The 19,334-nt window shown below is 37.6% G+C and overlaps 1 protein-coding gene across 1 annotated transcript in view; it reads right to left on the minus strand.

Moving 5' to 3' along the window:
* Nucleotides 1–492: 492 nt before the first annotated feature.
* Nucleotides 493–19,334, minus strand: part of ZNHIT6 (zinc finger HIT-type containing 6) — a 56,447-nt gene continuing 37,605 nt past the window's right edge. The window contains exons 9-10 of the mRNA XM_060090034.1: nt 5,248–5,372; nt 493–677 (exon numbers count right to left, since the gene is read on the minus strand). Coding sequence (XP_059946017.1) covers nt 643–677; nt 5,248–5,372 — 160 coding nt within the window. The 3' untranslated portion in view covers nt 493–642. The remainder of the gene's footprint in view (nt 678–5,247; nt 5,373–19,334) is intronic.

The raw sequence follows: 19,334 nt of genomic DNA on the forward strand, positions 1-19,334 counted from the left end.
AATGACAAGAGTAGAGTGGGAATGGGATGAAAGGCACAGAATTCATAGTAAGACACAGCTCATTGTGTGAACAAGTAAAGCCAAATTCATGAGCACTGATGGTTCAAACAATGTGGAGCCACTGATTTTCTGAAGTGAATATAAGAAATAGCAGTTCATAGTATTTAGACAACCTTTTACAAAGGACATCATACTGGGTGCTACCCAAGTATAAAAGACTCATCCAGTTGTCTCGAGAGGTTAAGTTACATATAATCCCAAAGACAAGAATAGGCAAATGATGGACCAGTCCTCCTGTGGCTAGATGGTCTGCCACATGGCCTTTCTGTTTAGTGAGGTTCCACTAAAGAGAACGCCAAGTTTGTGGCTGACACAGGTGATCCTTGGGTTTGGTCTTGCATCAAACTAACAAACAAAAAAATTTTCGGCCTACAGAATGAAGCATATTAAAGCCTGTGCCTTATGAGTCAATTTAAGAGGCTAGAAAATATATTAAATTTTTTTTTTTAAGACTGTTTAATTACTTTTCAGAGAAACAGAAAATTCCAACCACCAAGCAACAATACCCCCAAATCTTCCAACAAGGTCCTCTGCAATTGTCTGGGAATCTTCATGTTCTTCCTCCAAAAGAAGTGCTCAATTTTAATTGCCAATGTTCTTAGTAGATTCACCTTTCACTGAAAAAAATAAGTAAACATACAGTCAAGTGTTTATGCTGTTTCTGTTTAGCCTGTTCTGTTTTCCCCTCTTCTCTCCTCCCTTCTGATGCATACCAACAGCACTGCTCATGGTGACAGACAAACCATGTCATGTCCCAGGCAGCTGGGATATACAATTCTGGCCACAATAAATAGAGAAATGATGTCTGAAAGTGGCAATTATATTTTGTGAGGTAACATCCTTCCTGACTCTGTGGAAGACTTGGGAATGGTCACTTCTCAGTGTGGGTAGGATCCGATACTTTTGCCACTGAATAGACCACTATTATCACAGAGGCTGGCCAAGTGTGGTTGGAATAAATTTTTTCCATGATTTTTTTTAAACTTAAAATTGAGGGTCAGTATATGTTGAGTGAATGTGGGCTGACAGAAGACTAGCTAATCTCCATCTCCTTCTTTTCACAGGAAAGAAGACTCAGAGCAGAAATGGAACTCCTTTAAAGGAGCTGCCTTGACTTCAGCAAGACTATGACTCACTAACTAAACTGAGAGCTCCTTGAGGATAGACACTGGACCTTTCTTTCCTATATCTATCCCCCCCTAGGGTAGCATGTATGCTGAATCAATATAACTGTAAGTTACTCCAAATTTTAGGTTTCTTTTTTCAATTTGCAAAATGGGAAGCAGAGTAACCACACCACTTATTTCATGGTATAGTGAAGCTAAAAGGAAATAACACATAAACACTTTGAAAATGGTTAAGGTTAAAATAGAGATTATTTTGCTTGAGGCTTATAGCCCTTTATCTCCATTGTGTAGATAAAGAAAATAGAGCTCAGAGAAGCAGAGTGAATGCCAAGGACCCAGCTAATAAGAGCCGATGCCAGAACCATAAACTTGGATCTTGCCTCATATTCCAGTTGCCAAGTTCCCTGGGGTATGCCGATGGTACCTAGATGTACAATTGTACCAGCAACCAAACTGGTGTCCACTGAGTCCTTTTTATGAGGAAGGTACTGAAATAGGTTCTATCCAAGATATGGTCCTGATCCTTATGGAATTTCATAAACTCTAGCAGAGTCCTTCAAGTATCTCCACGATATTACAAGTTAGTTGTTTTCTCCTCTGGCTTTCTCTGCACTTAAACCATTATAGAACCTATTGCACTGTGGCATTTACATGTGTGTTCTTGTGCCTGAACTCCAACCCCATCCCACTGCCCCCCCCCACACACACTGAAAGAGAAAGGAAGAAAAAGAGGGGGTAAGCAGGAGTGAGGGAGGAGAGAGGAAGAATGGATGAAAGGATTTATTGGCCCAAGAAGAGACTGAAGTGGGAATTCCCTGGAGGTCCAGTGGTTAGGACTCCATGCTCTCATTGCCAAGGGCCTGGGTCTGATCCCTGGTCAGGGAACTAAAATCCCACAAGCTGCATGGCGTGGGCAAAATCAAAAAAAGTTAAAAAAGAAGAGACTGATATGTAAGTAACTGCTATGATAGTATTTTCACTAATTCAAGTAATCATTTTTGGGTTGGACTCCTCAAAAGACAGAGATATTTTCTAATTTTGAGTTATATTAGAATAACAGAGACAAATATTTTGCTGGTATTTTAAAGTTAATGGGCTTTGTGCTGTTTGGCACTGCAGTTTGGGAAACACCTTTTCCTTTCGCTGCTTACTGAAGTTGCCCAGTTTTCTTCTTTTCATGGAAGTCCATTCTTTTTTCCTTAGACTGAAATGTAGGATGCTTCTATTGTGTCATTTAAATCTACCAGTTAACTTTGGCAAACAAGGACCTGTGAGACAAGTAACACCATTCTGAGCACTTCCCACTGGATTGATACAAGGTGGGTGAGCAGCACTCTACACTCTACACCTAGTGGGCTACCCTAACTGCTTACCTTTCCCAGTCAACCCTTTTCATTCTGTAAAAAGCAAAAAGCAAGCAAACAAAACTTGTCTATTGCCCAGCAAAAAAGGCAGACGTTTGAAAAAATAAACTATGGCAATCTAGACTTATAACAAACATTATAACAATCATGAAGTGTGAAAAACAACTGAATTCCAGTCTAGAAACACATTTTTCCCGAACTAGAAGAGAGACACCTTTGCTATGAACTCAAGATCAAAATCCAACATTTTTGCCTCTGGAGAGAGAAAGAATTTCAAGGCTTTCCAAAGAAAATGCCCTGTTCTTATATAACCCTCCCCCTGCATTAAGGGACCACCCTGCAGAACATCCAACGCTGTGGGAATGTACAAAGAAACAGACAACTTGAAGTGCTTACACAAAGAAAAGCATCTACAGGAAGGCCTGGCATTATTTTTAAAGTGTGTGTATTTATGTGACAACACTGATATGGTCCTTAAAATCCTGCTAGATCCTCTTTGGTTCTTTGCCACAGCAACCCTAAATGATCCTCTATACTGAAAGCACGAGTCACTCGAGCTTCCTGTAAATAAGCCAAACATCGTATACCCACCAAAAAATAGCAAATTTTACTTCATAAGGTTCCAAGTACACTACAAAAGTAGCCTTTTCTTTTTGCTTCATGACAGGAAGCCTTACTTCAATGTGCATTCCTAAACAAGGTGAAAGAGGAACTGTGTGTGCTGTGGTTATTTACACAGACAATGTTTGCTCTGGCTAGTAACCCACATTACTAAACAACTTTCCCTGAAACCAACATTTAGAGAGAGAGAGCTATGTGAATTATATTAAGGAAAAAATAAGGTTTTACACAGCTTTTTAAAAAAGTGAAATTGGTCATTTAGAACTGAAATTTCTAACTTAATTTGAGAAAATAAAAATGGATGTTCTCAAATTGTAAAAAATATAAAGTCAAGAATTAACCTAGGCTTCCTTGGTGGCACAGTGGTTAAGAATCTGTCTGCCAATGCAAGGGACACAGGTTCGAGCCCTGGCCTGGGAAGATCCCACATGCCGTGGAGCAACTAAGCCTGTGATCCACAACTACTGAGCCTGAGCTCTAGAGCCCGCAAGCCACAACTACTGAGCCCACATGCCACAACTACTGAAGCCTGTGCACCTAGAGCCCGTGCTCTGCAACAAGAGAAGCCCCTGTACCGCAATGAAGAGTAGCCCCTGCTCACCGCAACTAGAGAAAGCCCGTGTGCAGCAATGAAGACCCAACACAGCCAAAAAAAAAAATCAATCCATTCAAAATGTTAAAAAAAAAAAAAAAAAAGGGGGCTTCCCTGGTGGCGCAGTGGTTGAGAGTCCGCCTGCCAATGTGGGGGACACGGGTTCGTGCCCCAGTCTGGGAGGATCCCACATGCCGCGAAGCGGCTGGGCCCGTGAGCCATGGCTGCTGAGCCTGCGCGTCTGGAGCCTGTGCTCCACAACGGGAGAGGCCACAACAGTAAGAGGCCCGCGTACAAAAAAAAAAAAAAAAAAAAAAAAAAAAAGAATTAACCTAAAGATTTAGAGACATATAATTAACTATTAGAAACTTGGTGTGTGCCAATTAAAAATCTGGTTTCACATTGTGGCACTGACAAAATTTTGGCCACTTAGGGAAAAAAAGTAATTCTCCTATTAACTTGCACAAAGAAAAAAAGCTATCATACACACATACAGAGAAGACCTTACAACAAAGCTTATTACTGCCTATTACAGTCCATAATGATTGTATAACAATAAAACCTGAACCACATATTTCAAAACATATTATTTTAAAAAATAGAGTTCAATCCAATCCAAGGATTCTATGGCCCTCTGGAGTTTGTTACAATGAAACTTGGTCTGTACCTATAACTCTTAGCTGAAAGTGCTATCTAATGGTTTTGAGTTAATTAAGTAAGCTCTCTCTTTTTAGAAGTAATTTTAAAATTTTATTCATCCCTAGAATTTACATACTGAAACATAATTAGCTTAATCAGTAACTGCAGATATGGGTAAGTCACTTTATATACTAACGTTTTACATACAGCATTTCTGGTTTTAATAAATCCTCCCAATTCCATTACTCACCAAGGAGGGGAAAGTATCTACTTTTAAGGAATCACTAAAATGCCAAGGAATATAGCCAAGGAAACAAAATCAGAGAAAGTAAAACCAGTCGGTTTAAAAGAAAAGGAGATAAAGGGTCAAGGCAATGGCACCAGCTTATTCTAAATGCAGTCCAAATTTTAAACACAATGTTCCTTGAAACATTTCCCTTTTCTGTAAGGTAGAATACTAAAAATGTTTTGTAATCTCTCATTTTAGGAATCTCTAAAGAGTTTTAATTAGGGAGTAAATTTATCTGATCATAGGCAGACTGTTACTTGAAGACTATTACCTTAAAAAGACAAAAACACACAAAACTCCCAAAAGGCAAAGTATATCCTTTTACAGCCAGACATTCAAACTGATTCATTCATTTTAAGTTGATAAAAGCTTGCATGCTCTGAAACAGAACAGAAGCAACAGCTCAATCATATGGTTCTTTACAGTATTATCTGTAGTTACAGAGTAAATTCAGTTAAGTGTGTAAGTACAGTGGGAAAATATATAAAGACAATAATGTAATTGCTTTAGTTCACTAGAGTTAGTTAAGCATTATGGGAACAAATTTACACTTACCTTGGTGAAGAACTTCCATGTCATTACTGTATTCTTTTAATACCACATGTAATGTTGGGTACTCAATGATCACTTTGTTCCTCAAATTGTCAAGGAGACTTTTGTCAGGATCCATTTCATAATATCTTATAGTAAAAAAGCAAAACAAAAATAAAAAATACCATTTTATTTGAAATTACTTGTAAATAAAATGAGTCCCTTACATTAAAAAATTTTAAATGGTGATGACATTAATTCAACAGTTATTTCCTTATAATATAGTAACTTTACCAAGAAAATCAGGTAAAAGAGCTATTATTATAGAGGTCCTAAAGCTAAATCAAAAGTATATGAAATAATTTGACATTAGGAAAGCTCTAGTCTCGGAAATTCTCAAGTAATTACATAAAAAAAAAAAAGTTTTTTTTTTTTAGTTGATTAAAGTTGCATGCCCCTAGCATTCTCCCTTGCTTGTTTTCTGAGGTAGGAATAAAGGGGTGGAATTTCAGCTAGCTCACTAGGAGCTGCATAAGGGAATGTGTTGGCAAGTGACTATCAAGTCACGACAAAGAGGAGAAAGTAGAGAACACCTTCACCAGTGTAGTGCAGAAGTTCTCCAACTTTTTTTCTCCATCTCTACCAATGACAGATGATATTCACATACAAAACATACATCCCAAGGGATGCCAGGCCTGACAGCTGGAACTCCACCCTTTCCCCTTCCACTCAAGAAATTACACTGGAATACCAGTCAGTGATCAAGAGTGAGGTTACCATCGGGATACATATGAATCTGCTGTAATTTTAAAAGTAAATCATACAAACTTTGATATTTCCTAATTAGTGACAAATTATTTGCACCATACCTTGCAGCTGACTCAGACATGCAGCACACTTACTAAGAACTCTTGGTATAGTGATTTCTCTGTGTTCTAAGTCTGTCCTGTGCAATATTTTTCCAATAAGGGAAAGCAGAAGTGCTTAACAAAATGCAAAGCCAAGCCCATTATAAAAACTGATTTCTTTTTAAGAAGTGGGTGACAAATGAGAGGGCTGCAAAACCAAAACTTTACTCCTGTTTGCCTCACCACATGACCCACTCCTGGAATTAAATTCTTCATTTTAGAATCACAGAATATTTTTTATGTGGAAAAGAAACTTGAAATGCAAAATATTCAGTTTTCCTAAAGCAGCCACCCTCGTGCCCATAGGCCACAGAGTGCATACATTCTTTTCCCTGTGTAATATAATACAGATGTGTTTACAATACTTTAAAAGTGTTCTTCCAGCATTCAAGGATTAAATGCATCACATTTTTTACACATTATTTCCCTTTGAAACAAGCAGTGTTTTTTTAAAAAGTTAGCAGTGATTATACAAAAAAGAGAGAGGCTGAATTAGATATAAAAGTATAAAATTAACTTATAAAGTAAAATATAAAGTGGATATAACTAAATTTTTCTTAAGAGAAAGCAAGACTTGAATTTTCAAATAGGAACTTTTCAAGTGGTATCCTACAAACACTTGTAACAACTTATCTTCTGTGCATTTTAACTGACTCATAAGGCTTCTATTAAGAGACATTTCCCAAATCAGGGAATGTTTTCTATCAACACTTATTTCATTTTTTTCGTAAATAATTTTCAGTGTATACCTAATGTTTTAGGCATTTTATTTCTTTTTAAAATATTAAATCTTCGTTAAGCTTCTCTAGATTTCCAAAGCTGAAACAATTAAAAAAAAATTCTTCAAAAGCCACATGGTAATCAGAACCTAATATTAATGCTGATATAATACAAAATATGATCCCAGCAGAGGAACATTCAGAGATTCTTAAAAATTACCATGTAATAAGTTATACATTATTTCAATCTTAAAACTATAATTAATTACACATTTTATTAAAAAAATTGGTCCCTATTTTATGTGCCATGCAGGCTCTGTACAAAGCATTTAGAATGTAAAGATTTATGTAAGAATTTATAATGAATTACTTTAAAATATTTCACTCAAATGCAGTGAAAATCTGGTATGTTGTGTGGTTTTAATGGGAACCACTGAATTTTATTTAGTGTTTACCCGAAGATGTTGTAAACTTCTAATCACAGCAATATTGCTATTGAGTGTCAATAAGCTTCGAGGCCTCAGCTTTCCAGTCTGTCACTTAAAACAGGTCAGACTTCACTAGATAATTTTTAAATGAAATTCTGAATTCCTCTGATTTTTCTACTAGGAGTGGTTACTCTTAGTCTACCATTAATATTTGCCAGTAATTAAGAAGTAAATTATGTAAACTGTTTTATAAAGAAAGGCTATTAAACACAGATGGGGTAACATTGTGTGGACATGGGGTTTAGTTAAAGGAAGCAGTAACTTTTAGTGGTTGCTTGGGTTTGGAGTCTAACACCGAGTTAAAGTCCTGGCTCCATCACTTACTGGTCTGCGATTCTGGACAAGTTACTTGACTCCTCTAGTCCCTAGTTTCCATGCTTGAAAGTGGAGATAACAACAGTTATCATCTCAGAGAGTTATTATAAGGGCTAAATGATAAAACACAGAAACTGTTAGCTCATTTACTTAAGCCATGAATACAGTTTTACAGTTGTATTTACCTAAAATAACAACGCATTCTTACAGAAACTTTAGTTCAGGACAAAGTCACTGAACTTCTTCAGTAACAAAGAATGGCACTTCTTATGTAAGCACTGAAACACTTATTTGGCTTTTCATGCATTCTGCATTTTAAACGTAGTCTTACAACTTTCCGTATAACTTTCAGTTTTTTTTTTTTTTTTTTTTTTTTGTGGTACGCGGGCCTCTCACCATTGTGGCCTCTCCCGTTATGGAGCACAGGCTCTGGACGCGCAGGCCCAGCGGCCATGGCTCACGGGCCCAGCCGCTCTGCAGCATGTGGGATCCTCCCGGACCGGGGCACGAACCCGTGTCCCCTGCATCGGCAGGCGGACTCTCAACCACTGCGCCACCAGGGAAGCCCTAACTTTCAGTTTTTTATTATTTTATATTACATTTACTTCCAAGAGGTACAACTACGTTGAATCCTCCTGTTTCCATTATCTTGAGGCAAGGTGTAGAGTCCAGCTTGGCATTGCCCAGAACATTTAGGTGTTAGCTCCTTTGCAAGTCATAAAGTCACTGAATCCTAAGGGGCAGCTTCATCTATTTTTGAAATTTTCAGGAACTCTGGTGTTCCCATTAGTAAAAGGGCTCTGCTACCACAAGACAAACTACTTGGGTTTGAAAGAATTAAGATACCAACATGTGTCTTTTATTTTACCCTTAGGGACCCTCTCAGACATTTCCTCTTGTTATTTCACTTGCTTTACTCTCACAGGCTCACTAGCTGACCCTGCTCCAGGCAGCTTCACAGGGGCATTGTAAGGGCAGCATAGCTCAGTAGGCTAAACAGGTGTTACAGTGTTTGACATCATACAAATAAAAGTTGTCTTGATACTCAAGGGTATGCTTTTAATCTTGGCTCTGTTACTAACTTTCAAAGAAACTGGCCAAGTTCTTGAACTTCTTTCTCTGCACTTCATTAGCAAATTAGGATTTATTTTTAACTTCCCATAACTCAAAAGGAGACAGAGAATAAAAAAAAAAGGAGTCACAAACCATTCTATTTCCCACCTGATCACTGGCACCCCTTAGATCATCTCCCCTTCTACCCCCTAATAAAATACTTAAATTAAATTTGAATAGTCTCCAAATTTAACACTCTAATAGCAATCCCTAGGCCACAGAATTTTTTCCACTACAAAATAAGGTCATCTGATGAGGTGATCAAGATCCCTCCAGCTCTAAAATTGTACAAGTTTTGATATTTGTCTGCCAAAGGCAGCACTTAACCAATATTCCTAATAGTCGTTTGTATTTATTTCTTAACTTAGGTTTCTAGGTTAAAAGTGCAACTAACTGATTCCAAATGTACACAGTTGAATCTCTTGCTGTTTAAAAAACTTAACCTTAATATAAATCAGTTTACTGTTATCTGATAGCTAAACGTTTATAAAGTATGGCTCATCTTGGTATTAACTGAATTCAGTAAGGTTCCTGAGTGTATTATAAACTACATGTTTTAGATTCATACTTATCAAATTCCTTTAAAATAAGTAATTTAAAAGTACTAACTAAACTTATTTTAATAGAGCAGAAAGAGAACAGGTTAAGTGAACAAACTAGCTTCTAAAATCCAAATGAAAAGGAAGAAAGAAACCAGATTGTTAATGAAGACCCAGAATAGGAGAAAAAAGATACATACATTCAAACTAAAACATATAAATCAAACTAAGTACAGGGGTCAGAGAGTTTTTTAACTCTTCTGTTTACAAGTAAAAGGTATTATTTAAAATTCCTCCAAATACTCCTGTGTGACAATTTTTGCAACTCAGACTGTCCCCATCACATTAGAAGTAGATTGTGTCAAAGTTAAATTTTTTCTTACCTAATTTCTCTAGTTTTCATATTAAAAAAATAACAGTAACTGAATTAGTGGTTTGCTGCACTTTGTTTTGGGACTTTTATGTAATTTATGTAAATGTGTAAATGAGGGCTCCACATGCTTGACCTGGGGCACCAGTCATGAGTGGGGTAGCGCAGACACATGCCTCCATTCAGAAAGCTCTATGGGTCAGAAATGCGCTGGTAGATGATCCCATCTATTGATGACACAAAAGGTATGGGATGCGGTGAAATAAAGTGACTAATTACACATTTTAAAACATGCTTTAAAGAGGGCCTTACAAGGCTTTTGTTCTAGGTGCTATTTGTTCAGGCTTTCCTTATCTTCACTAGTAAGCTCAATTACTTTTAAATCCAGAAGGCTTGGGTTCCAATCTTATCACAGGTCCTTAGAAGCTGTGACTCCTCAAGGGTACTCAGTTTTCCTCATCAGTATAATGATGGAAAGGTTATCTACTCATCAGCTAGCTTGTAAAGATTAAATGTAACAGGTGAAAATGTTTCTAAAGTGTAACTTGCCAAACTGATATTAGTAATAAGACTTTATACTTCAAAGGTAATTTAGCACCTTTAGCAGGGAAATAACATACTTATCAGGGATTATCTTCATGATCTATATGATGGACTAGTTAGTAGAAAAAGCATGAACTTTGAAGCCAAAAAGACCTGAGTCCAAATCCAGGCTTTGTAACTGTAGCTTGGTTTCTTTGGGCTAAGCCAATTTCTCAGAGCCTAAGATTCCTATCTTGTGAAGTAGAGATATAGTATGTACTTCATTAGAATTAATGAATGTGAAAATGTGAACAGTGCCTAGCTTCATTAATCAATCAATTCCTCAAATATTTATTTAGTGTCTACCCTTACAGATAGTCTGCTAGGTAATGGAAGTTCATAGAAATAAACCCCACATTTTATTGGGAGTGCCGGTCAACAAACAATCACATTTCATAAGGACAAGCATCAGGACAGAAACCTAAAGCTAAGTAGATACTCAATAAACCTTCTTTCTTGTCCCTTATTCACCTCCAAATGTTCTTTCAAATATTATAGTGCCTATAATATCTAGGCACTTCATTTGCTAACTCTAGCTCTCCTCTTCCTTAATTGGTTCTTAAAATCCCTCCTCCTCCATGGATTTTCTCCTAATTAACACAGGAAATTTTAATTAGCCTTACTCTTGTTAACAAAACATATGCTTCCTCTGGTGCTAGACTAAATGCAGGAGTCTGATCAGTACAGACTCTTACATTTTCAATCTTTATTAGGAAGTATCACTTTGGAAAATATGATCAGGTTCCTCAAAAAAACTTTTGCTTAAATGTTAGTTAAATAGTTCATGAATTAACTACACCATAGAATTATATTATTTTAGAGTTAGAAAGAACTTAATCTACTTTTTTTTGTCTTCCAGGTGAGGGCACTGAAGCCCTGAGAAGTATCTTACTCAGGGTTGCTCAAGGAGATGCAGAGTTAGGACTGTAAAGCCAATCTTTTGAGTTCTTCACTCAACTCTTTGCTTGTTTGCTTATTCCTCACTCAACACATATTTACTGAGGGAGGTCTACCATGTACCAGATGCTGTTCTAGGAACTGGGAATACAATGGTGAACTATTAGGTATTCACTAGAGATGAAAAGATGAAGGCTTTCTAGGAAGAAAGTACCTATACAAGGTAGAGGATATGGGAATACACAGAGAATTCATACAGTTTTGGTACGTATAAATTTCAGTGAGAGGTCTGGTTGAAAAGGTAAAGCACTTTGGCTAAAATGAAGTATCTGAATCACCTAGAAATTTCAATTAATTATGTCATAACTCTCTCTGAAGAGTATATAAAGTTAGATATAAATTATTATGTAACATAACTAGAATGGATAAATTTAGTGGATTAACATTAAGTGGAGGGTTAAAATTTATTTTCCAAGTTTTTAGAGAAAACTCTCATTTTATATTTTACATAATTCCCTTAATCAATAATCAAAATAGCACATATCTGAAATGAGATCATTACTATGGAAATTGTAGTCTTTATAATCTGTTAAGAATTTGACCATCATATCACTTTGGATCTACTTTTCAGTACAGCCTCTCAAATTAAATTTCTCAAGTTCACAGCAGCTGAAACTTCACTCACCCAGCTCTGCCAACTAGTAGAGCTTCAGCTTCCCTAGAGCTACCTAAGAGTAAACTTCCCTAGAGCTAAGTTTACAAGTCTTATCATAAAACTGCCTCAAGCAGAATGCCACATATGAAACCCATTCCATCACTGGATGTGTGATCTATGAGATGATAAAAGTATTTAGCACCCTGCTCTACATATTTTCTTTATGTGTGTGGACATTCTTCAGGTTGATTCTAACATTTTCTAGTCCTTAAATGATACCTTGCTTCCATTGTTCTAGAGTCTATGTCCAAAATGTGGCCAAAGGTTAAGACCATTTTGAGCATGTACTCATCCTGATCTTGATTCTCACTTTGGAAAACAATCAATAATCCCAAAGAGGGATAACAAAGAACTGGGGTTGGGTTCCACATAATCTAAGAACATGCACTGTGGTCATTTATGGCGCTGAGAGGCATGTGCTATATTGCAAAGGCTTTGGAGAGAGGTGGGCATAGGTTTGGATCTAGGCTTCACCAGTTAATGGTTACAAAGCTGCAGTCAGGGCTCTCCGTGCAACTAAACATATTTATAATGTATAATGTATGTACAGCGTAACATAATTATAATGTATATAAAATGCTTAACAAAGTACGTGAAATACAGTAGAAGACATTCAATAAGAGGGTGTCATTAGGACTTCCCTGGTGGTGCAGTGGTTAAGAATCCACTTGCCAATGCAGGGGACATGGGTTCGAGCCCTGGTCCGGGAAGATCCCACATGCCGTGGAGCAACTAAGCCCGTGTGCCACAACTACGGAGCCTGCGCTCTAGAGCCCATGAGACACAACTACTGAGCCTACGTGCTGCAACTACTGAAGCCCGTGTGCCTAGAGCCTGTGCTCCGCAACAAGAGAAGCCACCGCAGCAAGGAGCCTGCGCACCACAACAAAGAAAGCCCGTGCACAGCAACGAAGACCCAATACAGCCAAAAATAAATAAATAAATATATATATATATTAAAAAAGTATATATATATATTAAAAAAAGAGGGTGTCATTAATACTTATTATGTTCCATAAAGACATCCATCAGCCTCTAGATTTAACCCCGATTTTAAATGACCCTTGCAGCAAACATTTTTTTGTGTGTGTATTTGGCAAAACTTATTCAGGTTCTTCACACTTTTCTGCTTATACCTAACCTAAAATAATTTCAGAAAACAATGACACCTTTGTACATTTTAAAACAGACATCTGAAATTTCATTTAACTTCTTTACTCACAAGTTAAAATATATATAAAGAACATAATTTATGGTGTAGTGAAAATATTGATGGTTTAGAATGAAAATGTTACATCACTCTTATAAAAATTCACTAGAATCTAAGTAAAATGGGAATGGTAACAGTATCATCAATTTAAAAACTGTATGAACAAGTTCTTCCTTAATAGTTAGAAATCTTTTATAGTTTCCTTTTCTCCTTGATTGTATTTCCATTCCAATTCTCCACAGAATTTTATCCTAAATAATGATACATTTATGCTTGAAAATCTTTTACTTATAGCCCAATCACACTTCTCTGTAACAAAAATGTGTAAGCTAAAAATTTAATTTTATTATCTATGACCTTAAGGCTTTAAATGTTAAAATTTCTTCTGGATTGAATAATTATTATTAGTACAAAACTGATCAAAACACAAATATATTACAAACATTTATAGTAAAACTTTACTGGAAATGCATTTCTTAATGTGATGGGTGAGTGCTGATGATGGCATCTTCTACTACATGCAAGGCTGTTTACAACTGACTCTTAGATTAAGCGATTTCCCCCATTTATCTCTGCAGAACTCATTACTAGAATTAAATTCCAGAAGGAAAGCAAAAGAAAGTTTAAGTAATCTCATCTAGAGAGCACACTGCTGTTATTCACTAACCCTTCCTTCATCACAGTTATTTTCAAGGGATCTAACTAAAAGGCAGAAATGGTCTCTGGCTATTTACATAAGACAAGGCATCTGAAAGTAGTTAATGCTGTTCTTAGAAATTCTGGAATTCCTTTAATGTTCTCTGACATATATTTAATTCTGTACCATTATTATCAAAATAATCTTAACTTCCAAGGTCTTCAGTTCTAATGGCAGGATGTTTTTTTTTAAAAATCCTAACTTTTAACATATATATTATAAATTTCCTATTTAGAGTATCTTTAAATATACTTTTCAATCATTCTCTGTAAGCCTGAAATAAGAGTTAATTTTCTACTTCCAGTTCAGTTAGGCAAAGGGTACAGACTAGTATCTTTAAGGATGTAGAAATTTGACTTCAAAAATTCATCCTAATATTAAATGACATATTTCTTTACACAACTTCAACAACTCAACTGAATAAACATCTACCAAATATTTGTTATACAGAAAACATGTTAGACACTTGTATGGGATTCAAAAATGTCCTCAAGGATTTTCATCCTCGGCAGTGTTTCTCAAAGTGTCCCAGGGATAACTTATATCAGGGTCCCTCAGGAGGCAGAGACTTTAACAAATGCAGGTTTCTGGGTACTAGGTAAGACTGACTGAACCAAAAACTCTGAGGGTGGGCTGAAAATCGACATTTTCATCTGTCCTAGATAATTATGATGGACACTGAAATCTGAGAAGCAATGTTCTGAGAAAAGAAATACAGGTTAAATGATCTTGAAGAGATGCTTATGGTAAGGTAGCAAAATTGGACAGTAGGGGTATGGGCTAGGTGAAAAGCAAGGAGAGACCTGGCAGGACTACGAGGTGAGGCAGGCAAGAGACTAGACTCTTAAATCAACAAGGCTGAGAGGTGGTATCGTGCAGGCAGAGTTGAGATTCTAGGAAGTCAGAATCTGAGCAAGTAATGTGAACTGGGAGGTCACTCTGCTTTAAGGCAGAAGGGGGTCTTTGCTTGCTGGTGGGTGGGTGTTAGCAAAAGTCAAAAAGACGTCAGGTGGGTCTTACTTGAAGCCTTTAGAGAAACCAATTTATCTAAAAGGGCGTAGGAAAAAGTGTCTTACCTCTTAACTTCAGAGTCAATGATTTTTAAATATTTCATGTTACAGATCCAAAGAAAGTAAAGTAACCTCAGTTTTTTATTTAAAAAAAATCCTCTCAGCACGGAAATAAAATTATCCAAGAGAAATAGCTCATTCTTTTGCTGGTTGCCTTTTTTAAAAAAAGAAAAAAGTGTTCCAAAATTATTAACTACAACCAGCACAGCAGGAACAACTAATAGAACCTGCAAGTACAATAGGGTAGTCCCCCCAGAAAGAGTAATAATCTTCTGTGATGTTCATGAAATCAAAGCTTAGATAAAGCTTTAATTTGGCTTGGGTTTAAAGTCTCAACTCTTGGCTCTATATGCCAATTTTTGGAAGTAGAGTAAAGGCAACTGGTCTGTGCATCAATCAAAATCTGACATGCAAAGATGCCCATGTTTTCCACTGGTCACCTGCTATGCCATATGTATTACACACATATCTATTGTAACATTACCACACACCTATCTCCCATCCTTGACTGTAAGCATCTTGAGGGCTAGTGTTTTAGATGTCTATGTGTTCCTTGTGCTTAGTGCTGTGCCGGCACATGGAAGGTGCTCAATGAATATTATCTGAATAAATGAAAAATAAAGACTTGATCAATCTTTTTTTTTGGAATTTTTGAATTTTATTTATTTTTTATACAGCAGGTTCAAGACTTGATCAGTCTTAACCCATTGATAGTTTAGGTCAAGGTTACATATCAGAAAGCCTGTTCTCTGAACAGGTGCTACATTTTCCGAAGAAACTTTAATTAATTAATTATTTATTTATTTAATGGACTGCGAAGACTTTTATTTTTATTTATTTATTTATTTTTAACTTTTTATTTTATATTGGAATATAGCCAATTGCCAATGTTGTGATAGTTTCAGGTTCAGAGCAAAGTGACTCAGCCATACATATACATGTATCCATGAAGAAACTTTAAATTATACTTGGTAGTTTTAATAATCTCTCTCTCTCTCTTTCATTTTACATATTGAGAATTGAAGCCTGCAGGAATTGGCAAACTATGGTCAGCAGGCCAAATCCTGCCCATTGTCTGTTTTTGTAAATAAAGTCTTACAGTCATGCCCATTCATTTATGTATTGACTATAGCTGTTTATGTGCTACAGTGGTGGACTGACAACTGCAACTGTATGGCCCACAAGGCCAAAAATATTTACTGTCTGGCCATTTGCAAAAAAGCTGTCCAAACCCTGCTTTAGAGTATTAAAGTGGTATCAACACCTAGCACATAGCAGGCACACATATTTTAAGTGCATTAGTACACTACTTATTAAAAAAATTAAAACTGAATTCCTATTATGGGGAAGTCACTGACTCAGCACCGCAGGAAATATAAAGATGAAGATGCCTAAGGCAGCCACTGTCTTCAAAAGGGAGTTTATCATCATATGGGATGTTTTATTGGGATAAAATATAAGAGAGGATTGCAGGAACCTATGAGAAGTTTTTGAGGCTCAAAGGATAAGGATTACATCCAGGTAGGGGGAAGGGATAGGCTCCACTGTAGACACTGATAAACAATAATCTTCTCAAAAGAATGGAGAGAACGTACAGAAGGCTCATATGGAGGCCGACCACGTAAGGCAGGGTGGTGAGGGAGAAGTGAAAGATGGCTCTAAGGTCATATGCCTTGCTTACAAGAAGAATGACAGTGCCAATAACAAGGAATGACTGTCAACATTTATTGACTGTTTACTAGATGTCAGGTACATCAGCAGTCCATTTAATCCTCATTTAAAACAACACACACAGAAACACACACTAGGAACAAATGGATGTGGTGTGATGAGATCTAAACATGTTGAGTTTAAGATTTAGTGAGATGTGTAAGTGAAGATACGTGCAAACTAAGATTTGAAGTCTGGGAGAAAGGTTGGAAATATCTCTAGATTTCGGAGTCATTTGTACAGAGATAACAGTTGATGACATCTTAAATAAAGTAGCCCCTGAAGCTTCATACTCTTCCAATACTAATTTATGTCAAAAGAGGGCCTCCCTGGTGGCGCAAGTGGTTGAGAGTCTGCCTGCCGATGCAGGGGATACGGGTTCGTGCCCCGGTCTGGGAGGATCCCATATGCCGCGGAGCGGCTGGGCCCGTGGGCCGTGGCCGCTGAGCCTGCGCGTCCGGAGCCTGCGCGTCCGGAGCCTGTGCTCCGCAACGGGGGAGGCCACAACAGTGAGAGGCCCGCATACCGCAAAAAAAAAAAAAAAAAAAAAAAAAATGTAAACTAACATGATTGGGTATCTGCCCCCTTGTGGTTAGTGGTGAGTGACCTGTTGGGAGCATAGCTAAGATTGAACTTAGAGTACTTCCCAGAAGTATAAGAAATCATTTGGCTGAAAGAAGCCATTATTTTTCAAAAAGTAATGCATTGGGCTACCCTGGTGGTACAGTGGTTGAGAGTCCGCCTGCCGATGCAGGGGACACGGGTTTGTGCCCTGGTCCGGGAAGATCCCACATGCCGCGGAGCAGCTGGGCCCATGAGCCATGGCCGCTGAGCCTGAGCGTCCGGAGCCTGTGCTCTGCAACGGGAGAGGCCACGAGAGAGGGCCGCGTACCGCAAAAAAAAAAATAATGCTTAAGTCAACTGCCAGCCACACAGAACTTTTTATTTTAAACAGATTTCCTCCTTTTATTGATACTAAGAAAAGTAATTTCTAGGATTAAAACAACAAAAACTCTTACATTCATTGAGTCAACTCAGCAAGATGTTGACCTAAATGTTGCAACTTGTAATACATGAATAATACATATTTACTGAGAGTGATTTGCTATGTGCCTGGCACCATACTAAGTAGCTGACATGCATTATCTGAAAGCAATCTTCACAACAGTGTAATACCTTTGTCTTGATCCCCACTTTCAGATGGGAAAACAGAAACTTAGTAACTTTCCAAGGTCTGCATCAAATTTATAACATTATTTCAAATTTATAGAAAATCTACTTTGATGTAGGTTTTTGGATAAGAGCAAAAAGGTTATTTTGGAACATCTCATAATTTGTGTTAGGTTTGAGAAGTAGTGATTTAATACATTTAGTATTTGTAATGGTAAAACTTTTGGTCTACAAAGTCTAACCTGGAACCTCTTAAAATAAAATAAGGTCTACTTCTCCACAGATTATGTATTCTGGAAGGATTTACTATTTCTTTTTTTTTTTTTTGCTGTACGCGGGCCTCTCACTGCTGTGGCCTCTCCCGTTGCGGAGCACAGGCTCCGGACACACAGGCTCCGCGGCCATGGCTCGCGGGCCCAGCCGCTCCGCGGCATGTGGGATCTTCCGGGATCGGGGCACGAACCCGTGTCCCCTGCATCGGCAGGCGGACTCTCAACCACTGCGCCACCAGGGAAGCCCGGATTTACTATTTCTTGTTGGAATGTGATATAATCTTACTCTGAAGGGAGCTTAGTAATAAGGGATTAGTATGGAAAGGCCATTCTTTTTGAAAATAACGTTCGAGAAAATGATGCCACTTCTACTTGAAACTCAATGTGCCCTAAGCCTCTCCAGGCCTTACCTTCAACTCTCAGAAGACAGATCCATGTCAGGTACCCCAGTCACCTTTACTTCATGTCTGTTTTCTCTGCTACAACAGAACTGTACCCTACTCAGTCTTGTATAAACCCCAATTTTTATTTATATGCCTAGGAGAGTAAATGTGCTTAATTAATGGCTTTTGAGTAAATTTGGAAAGAATCATCCCACAATAGCTTAAACCACATCTTTATCAAAATCAGGATCTTATATAAACATCAAAGCAGCAAAGTAAACATAAAAAAGAGAAAATGTATCTGAATTTCTTCATGAAAAATAAATGATTCCGGGCTTCCCTGGTGGTGCAGTGGTTGAGAGTCCACCTGCCGATGCAGGGGACACGGGTTTGTGCCCCGGTCTGGGAAGATCCCACATGCCGCGGAGCGGCTGGGCCTGTGAGCCATGGCCGCTGAGCCTGCGTGTCCGGAGCCTGTGCTCCACAGCAGCAGAGGCCACAACAGTGAGAGGCCCGTGTACCACAAAAAAATAAAATAAAAATAAAAAATAAATAAATGATTCCATTAATAAGTAAAATATAGGTCTAAAATTCAATAGATTTGAAAAATTACAATTAAAGGGACAGTATCGAAGCTGGGAGTATTCTAACTTGTCAGTAATAACTTAAGTTAGCAGCAATACAATGGCTGTCTCTGATGGTGCCTGGTGTTACCAACATAGGCTTTTCTGCTTCAAAACACTCATTTACTTTCTGAGAACAGAAAGCTGGTGAGAAATGATGTAGCAAGAGGGTACCTTACATGAATTCTCCTCCACTGGGAATGTAAGCTCCACAGAGACAGGAATGGTTTTGCTTGCTGCTATCAGCCTAACGTCTTGAACAACACCTGGACCACAATGGGTACTAAGTGTTTGCTGAATGAATGAATGGATTTACTTAAGAAGACATAT

The sequence above is a fragment of the Mesoplodon densirostris genome, chromosome 2 (assembly GCF_025265405.1).
Source record: "Mesoplodon densirostris isolate mMesDen1 chromosome 2, mMesDen1 primary haplotype, whole genome shotgun sequence".
Classification (NCBI taxonomy): Eukaryota; Metazoa; Chordata; class Mammalia; order Artiodactyla; family Ziphiidae; genus Mesoplodon; species Mesoplodon densirostris.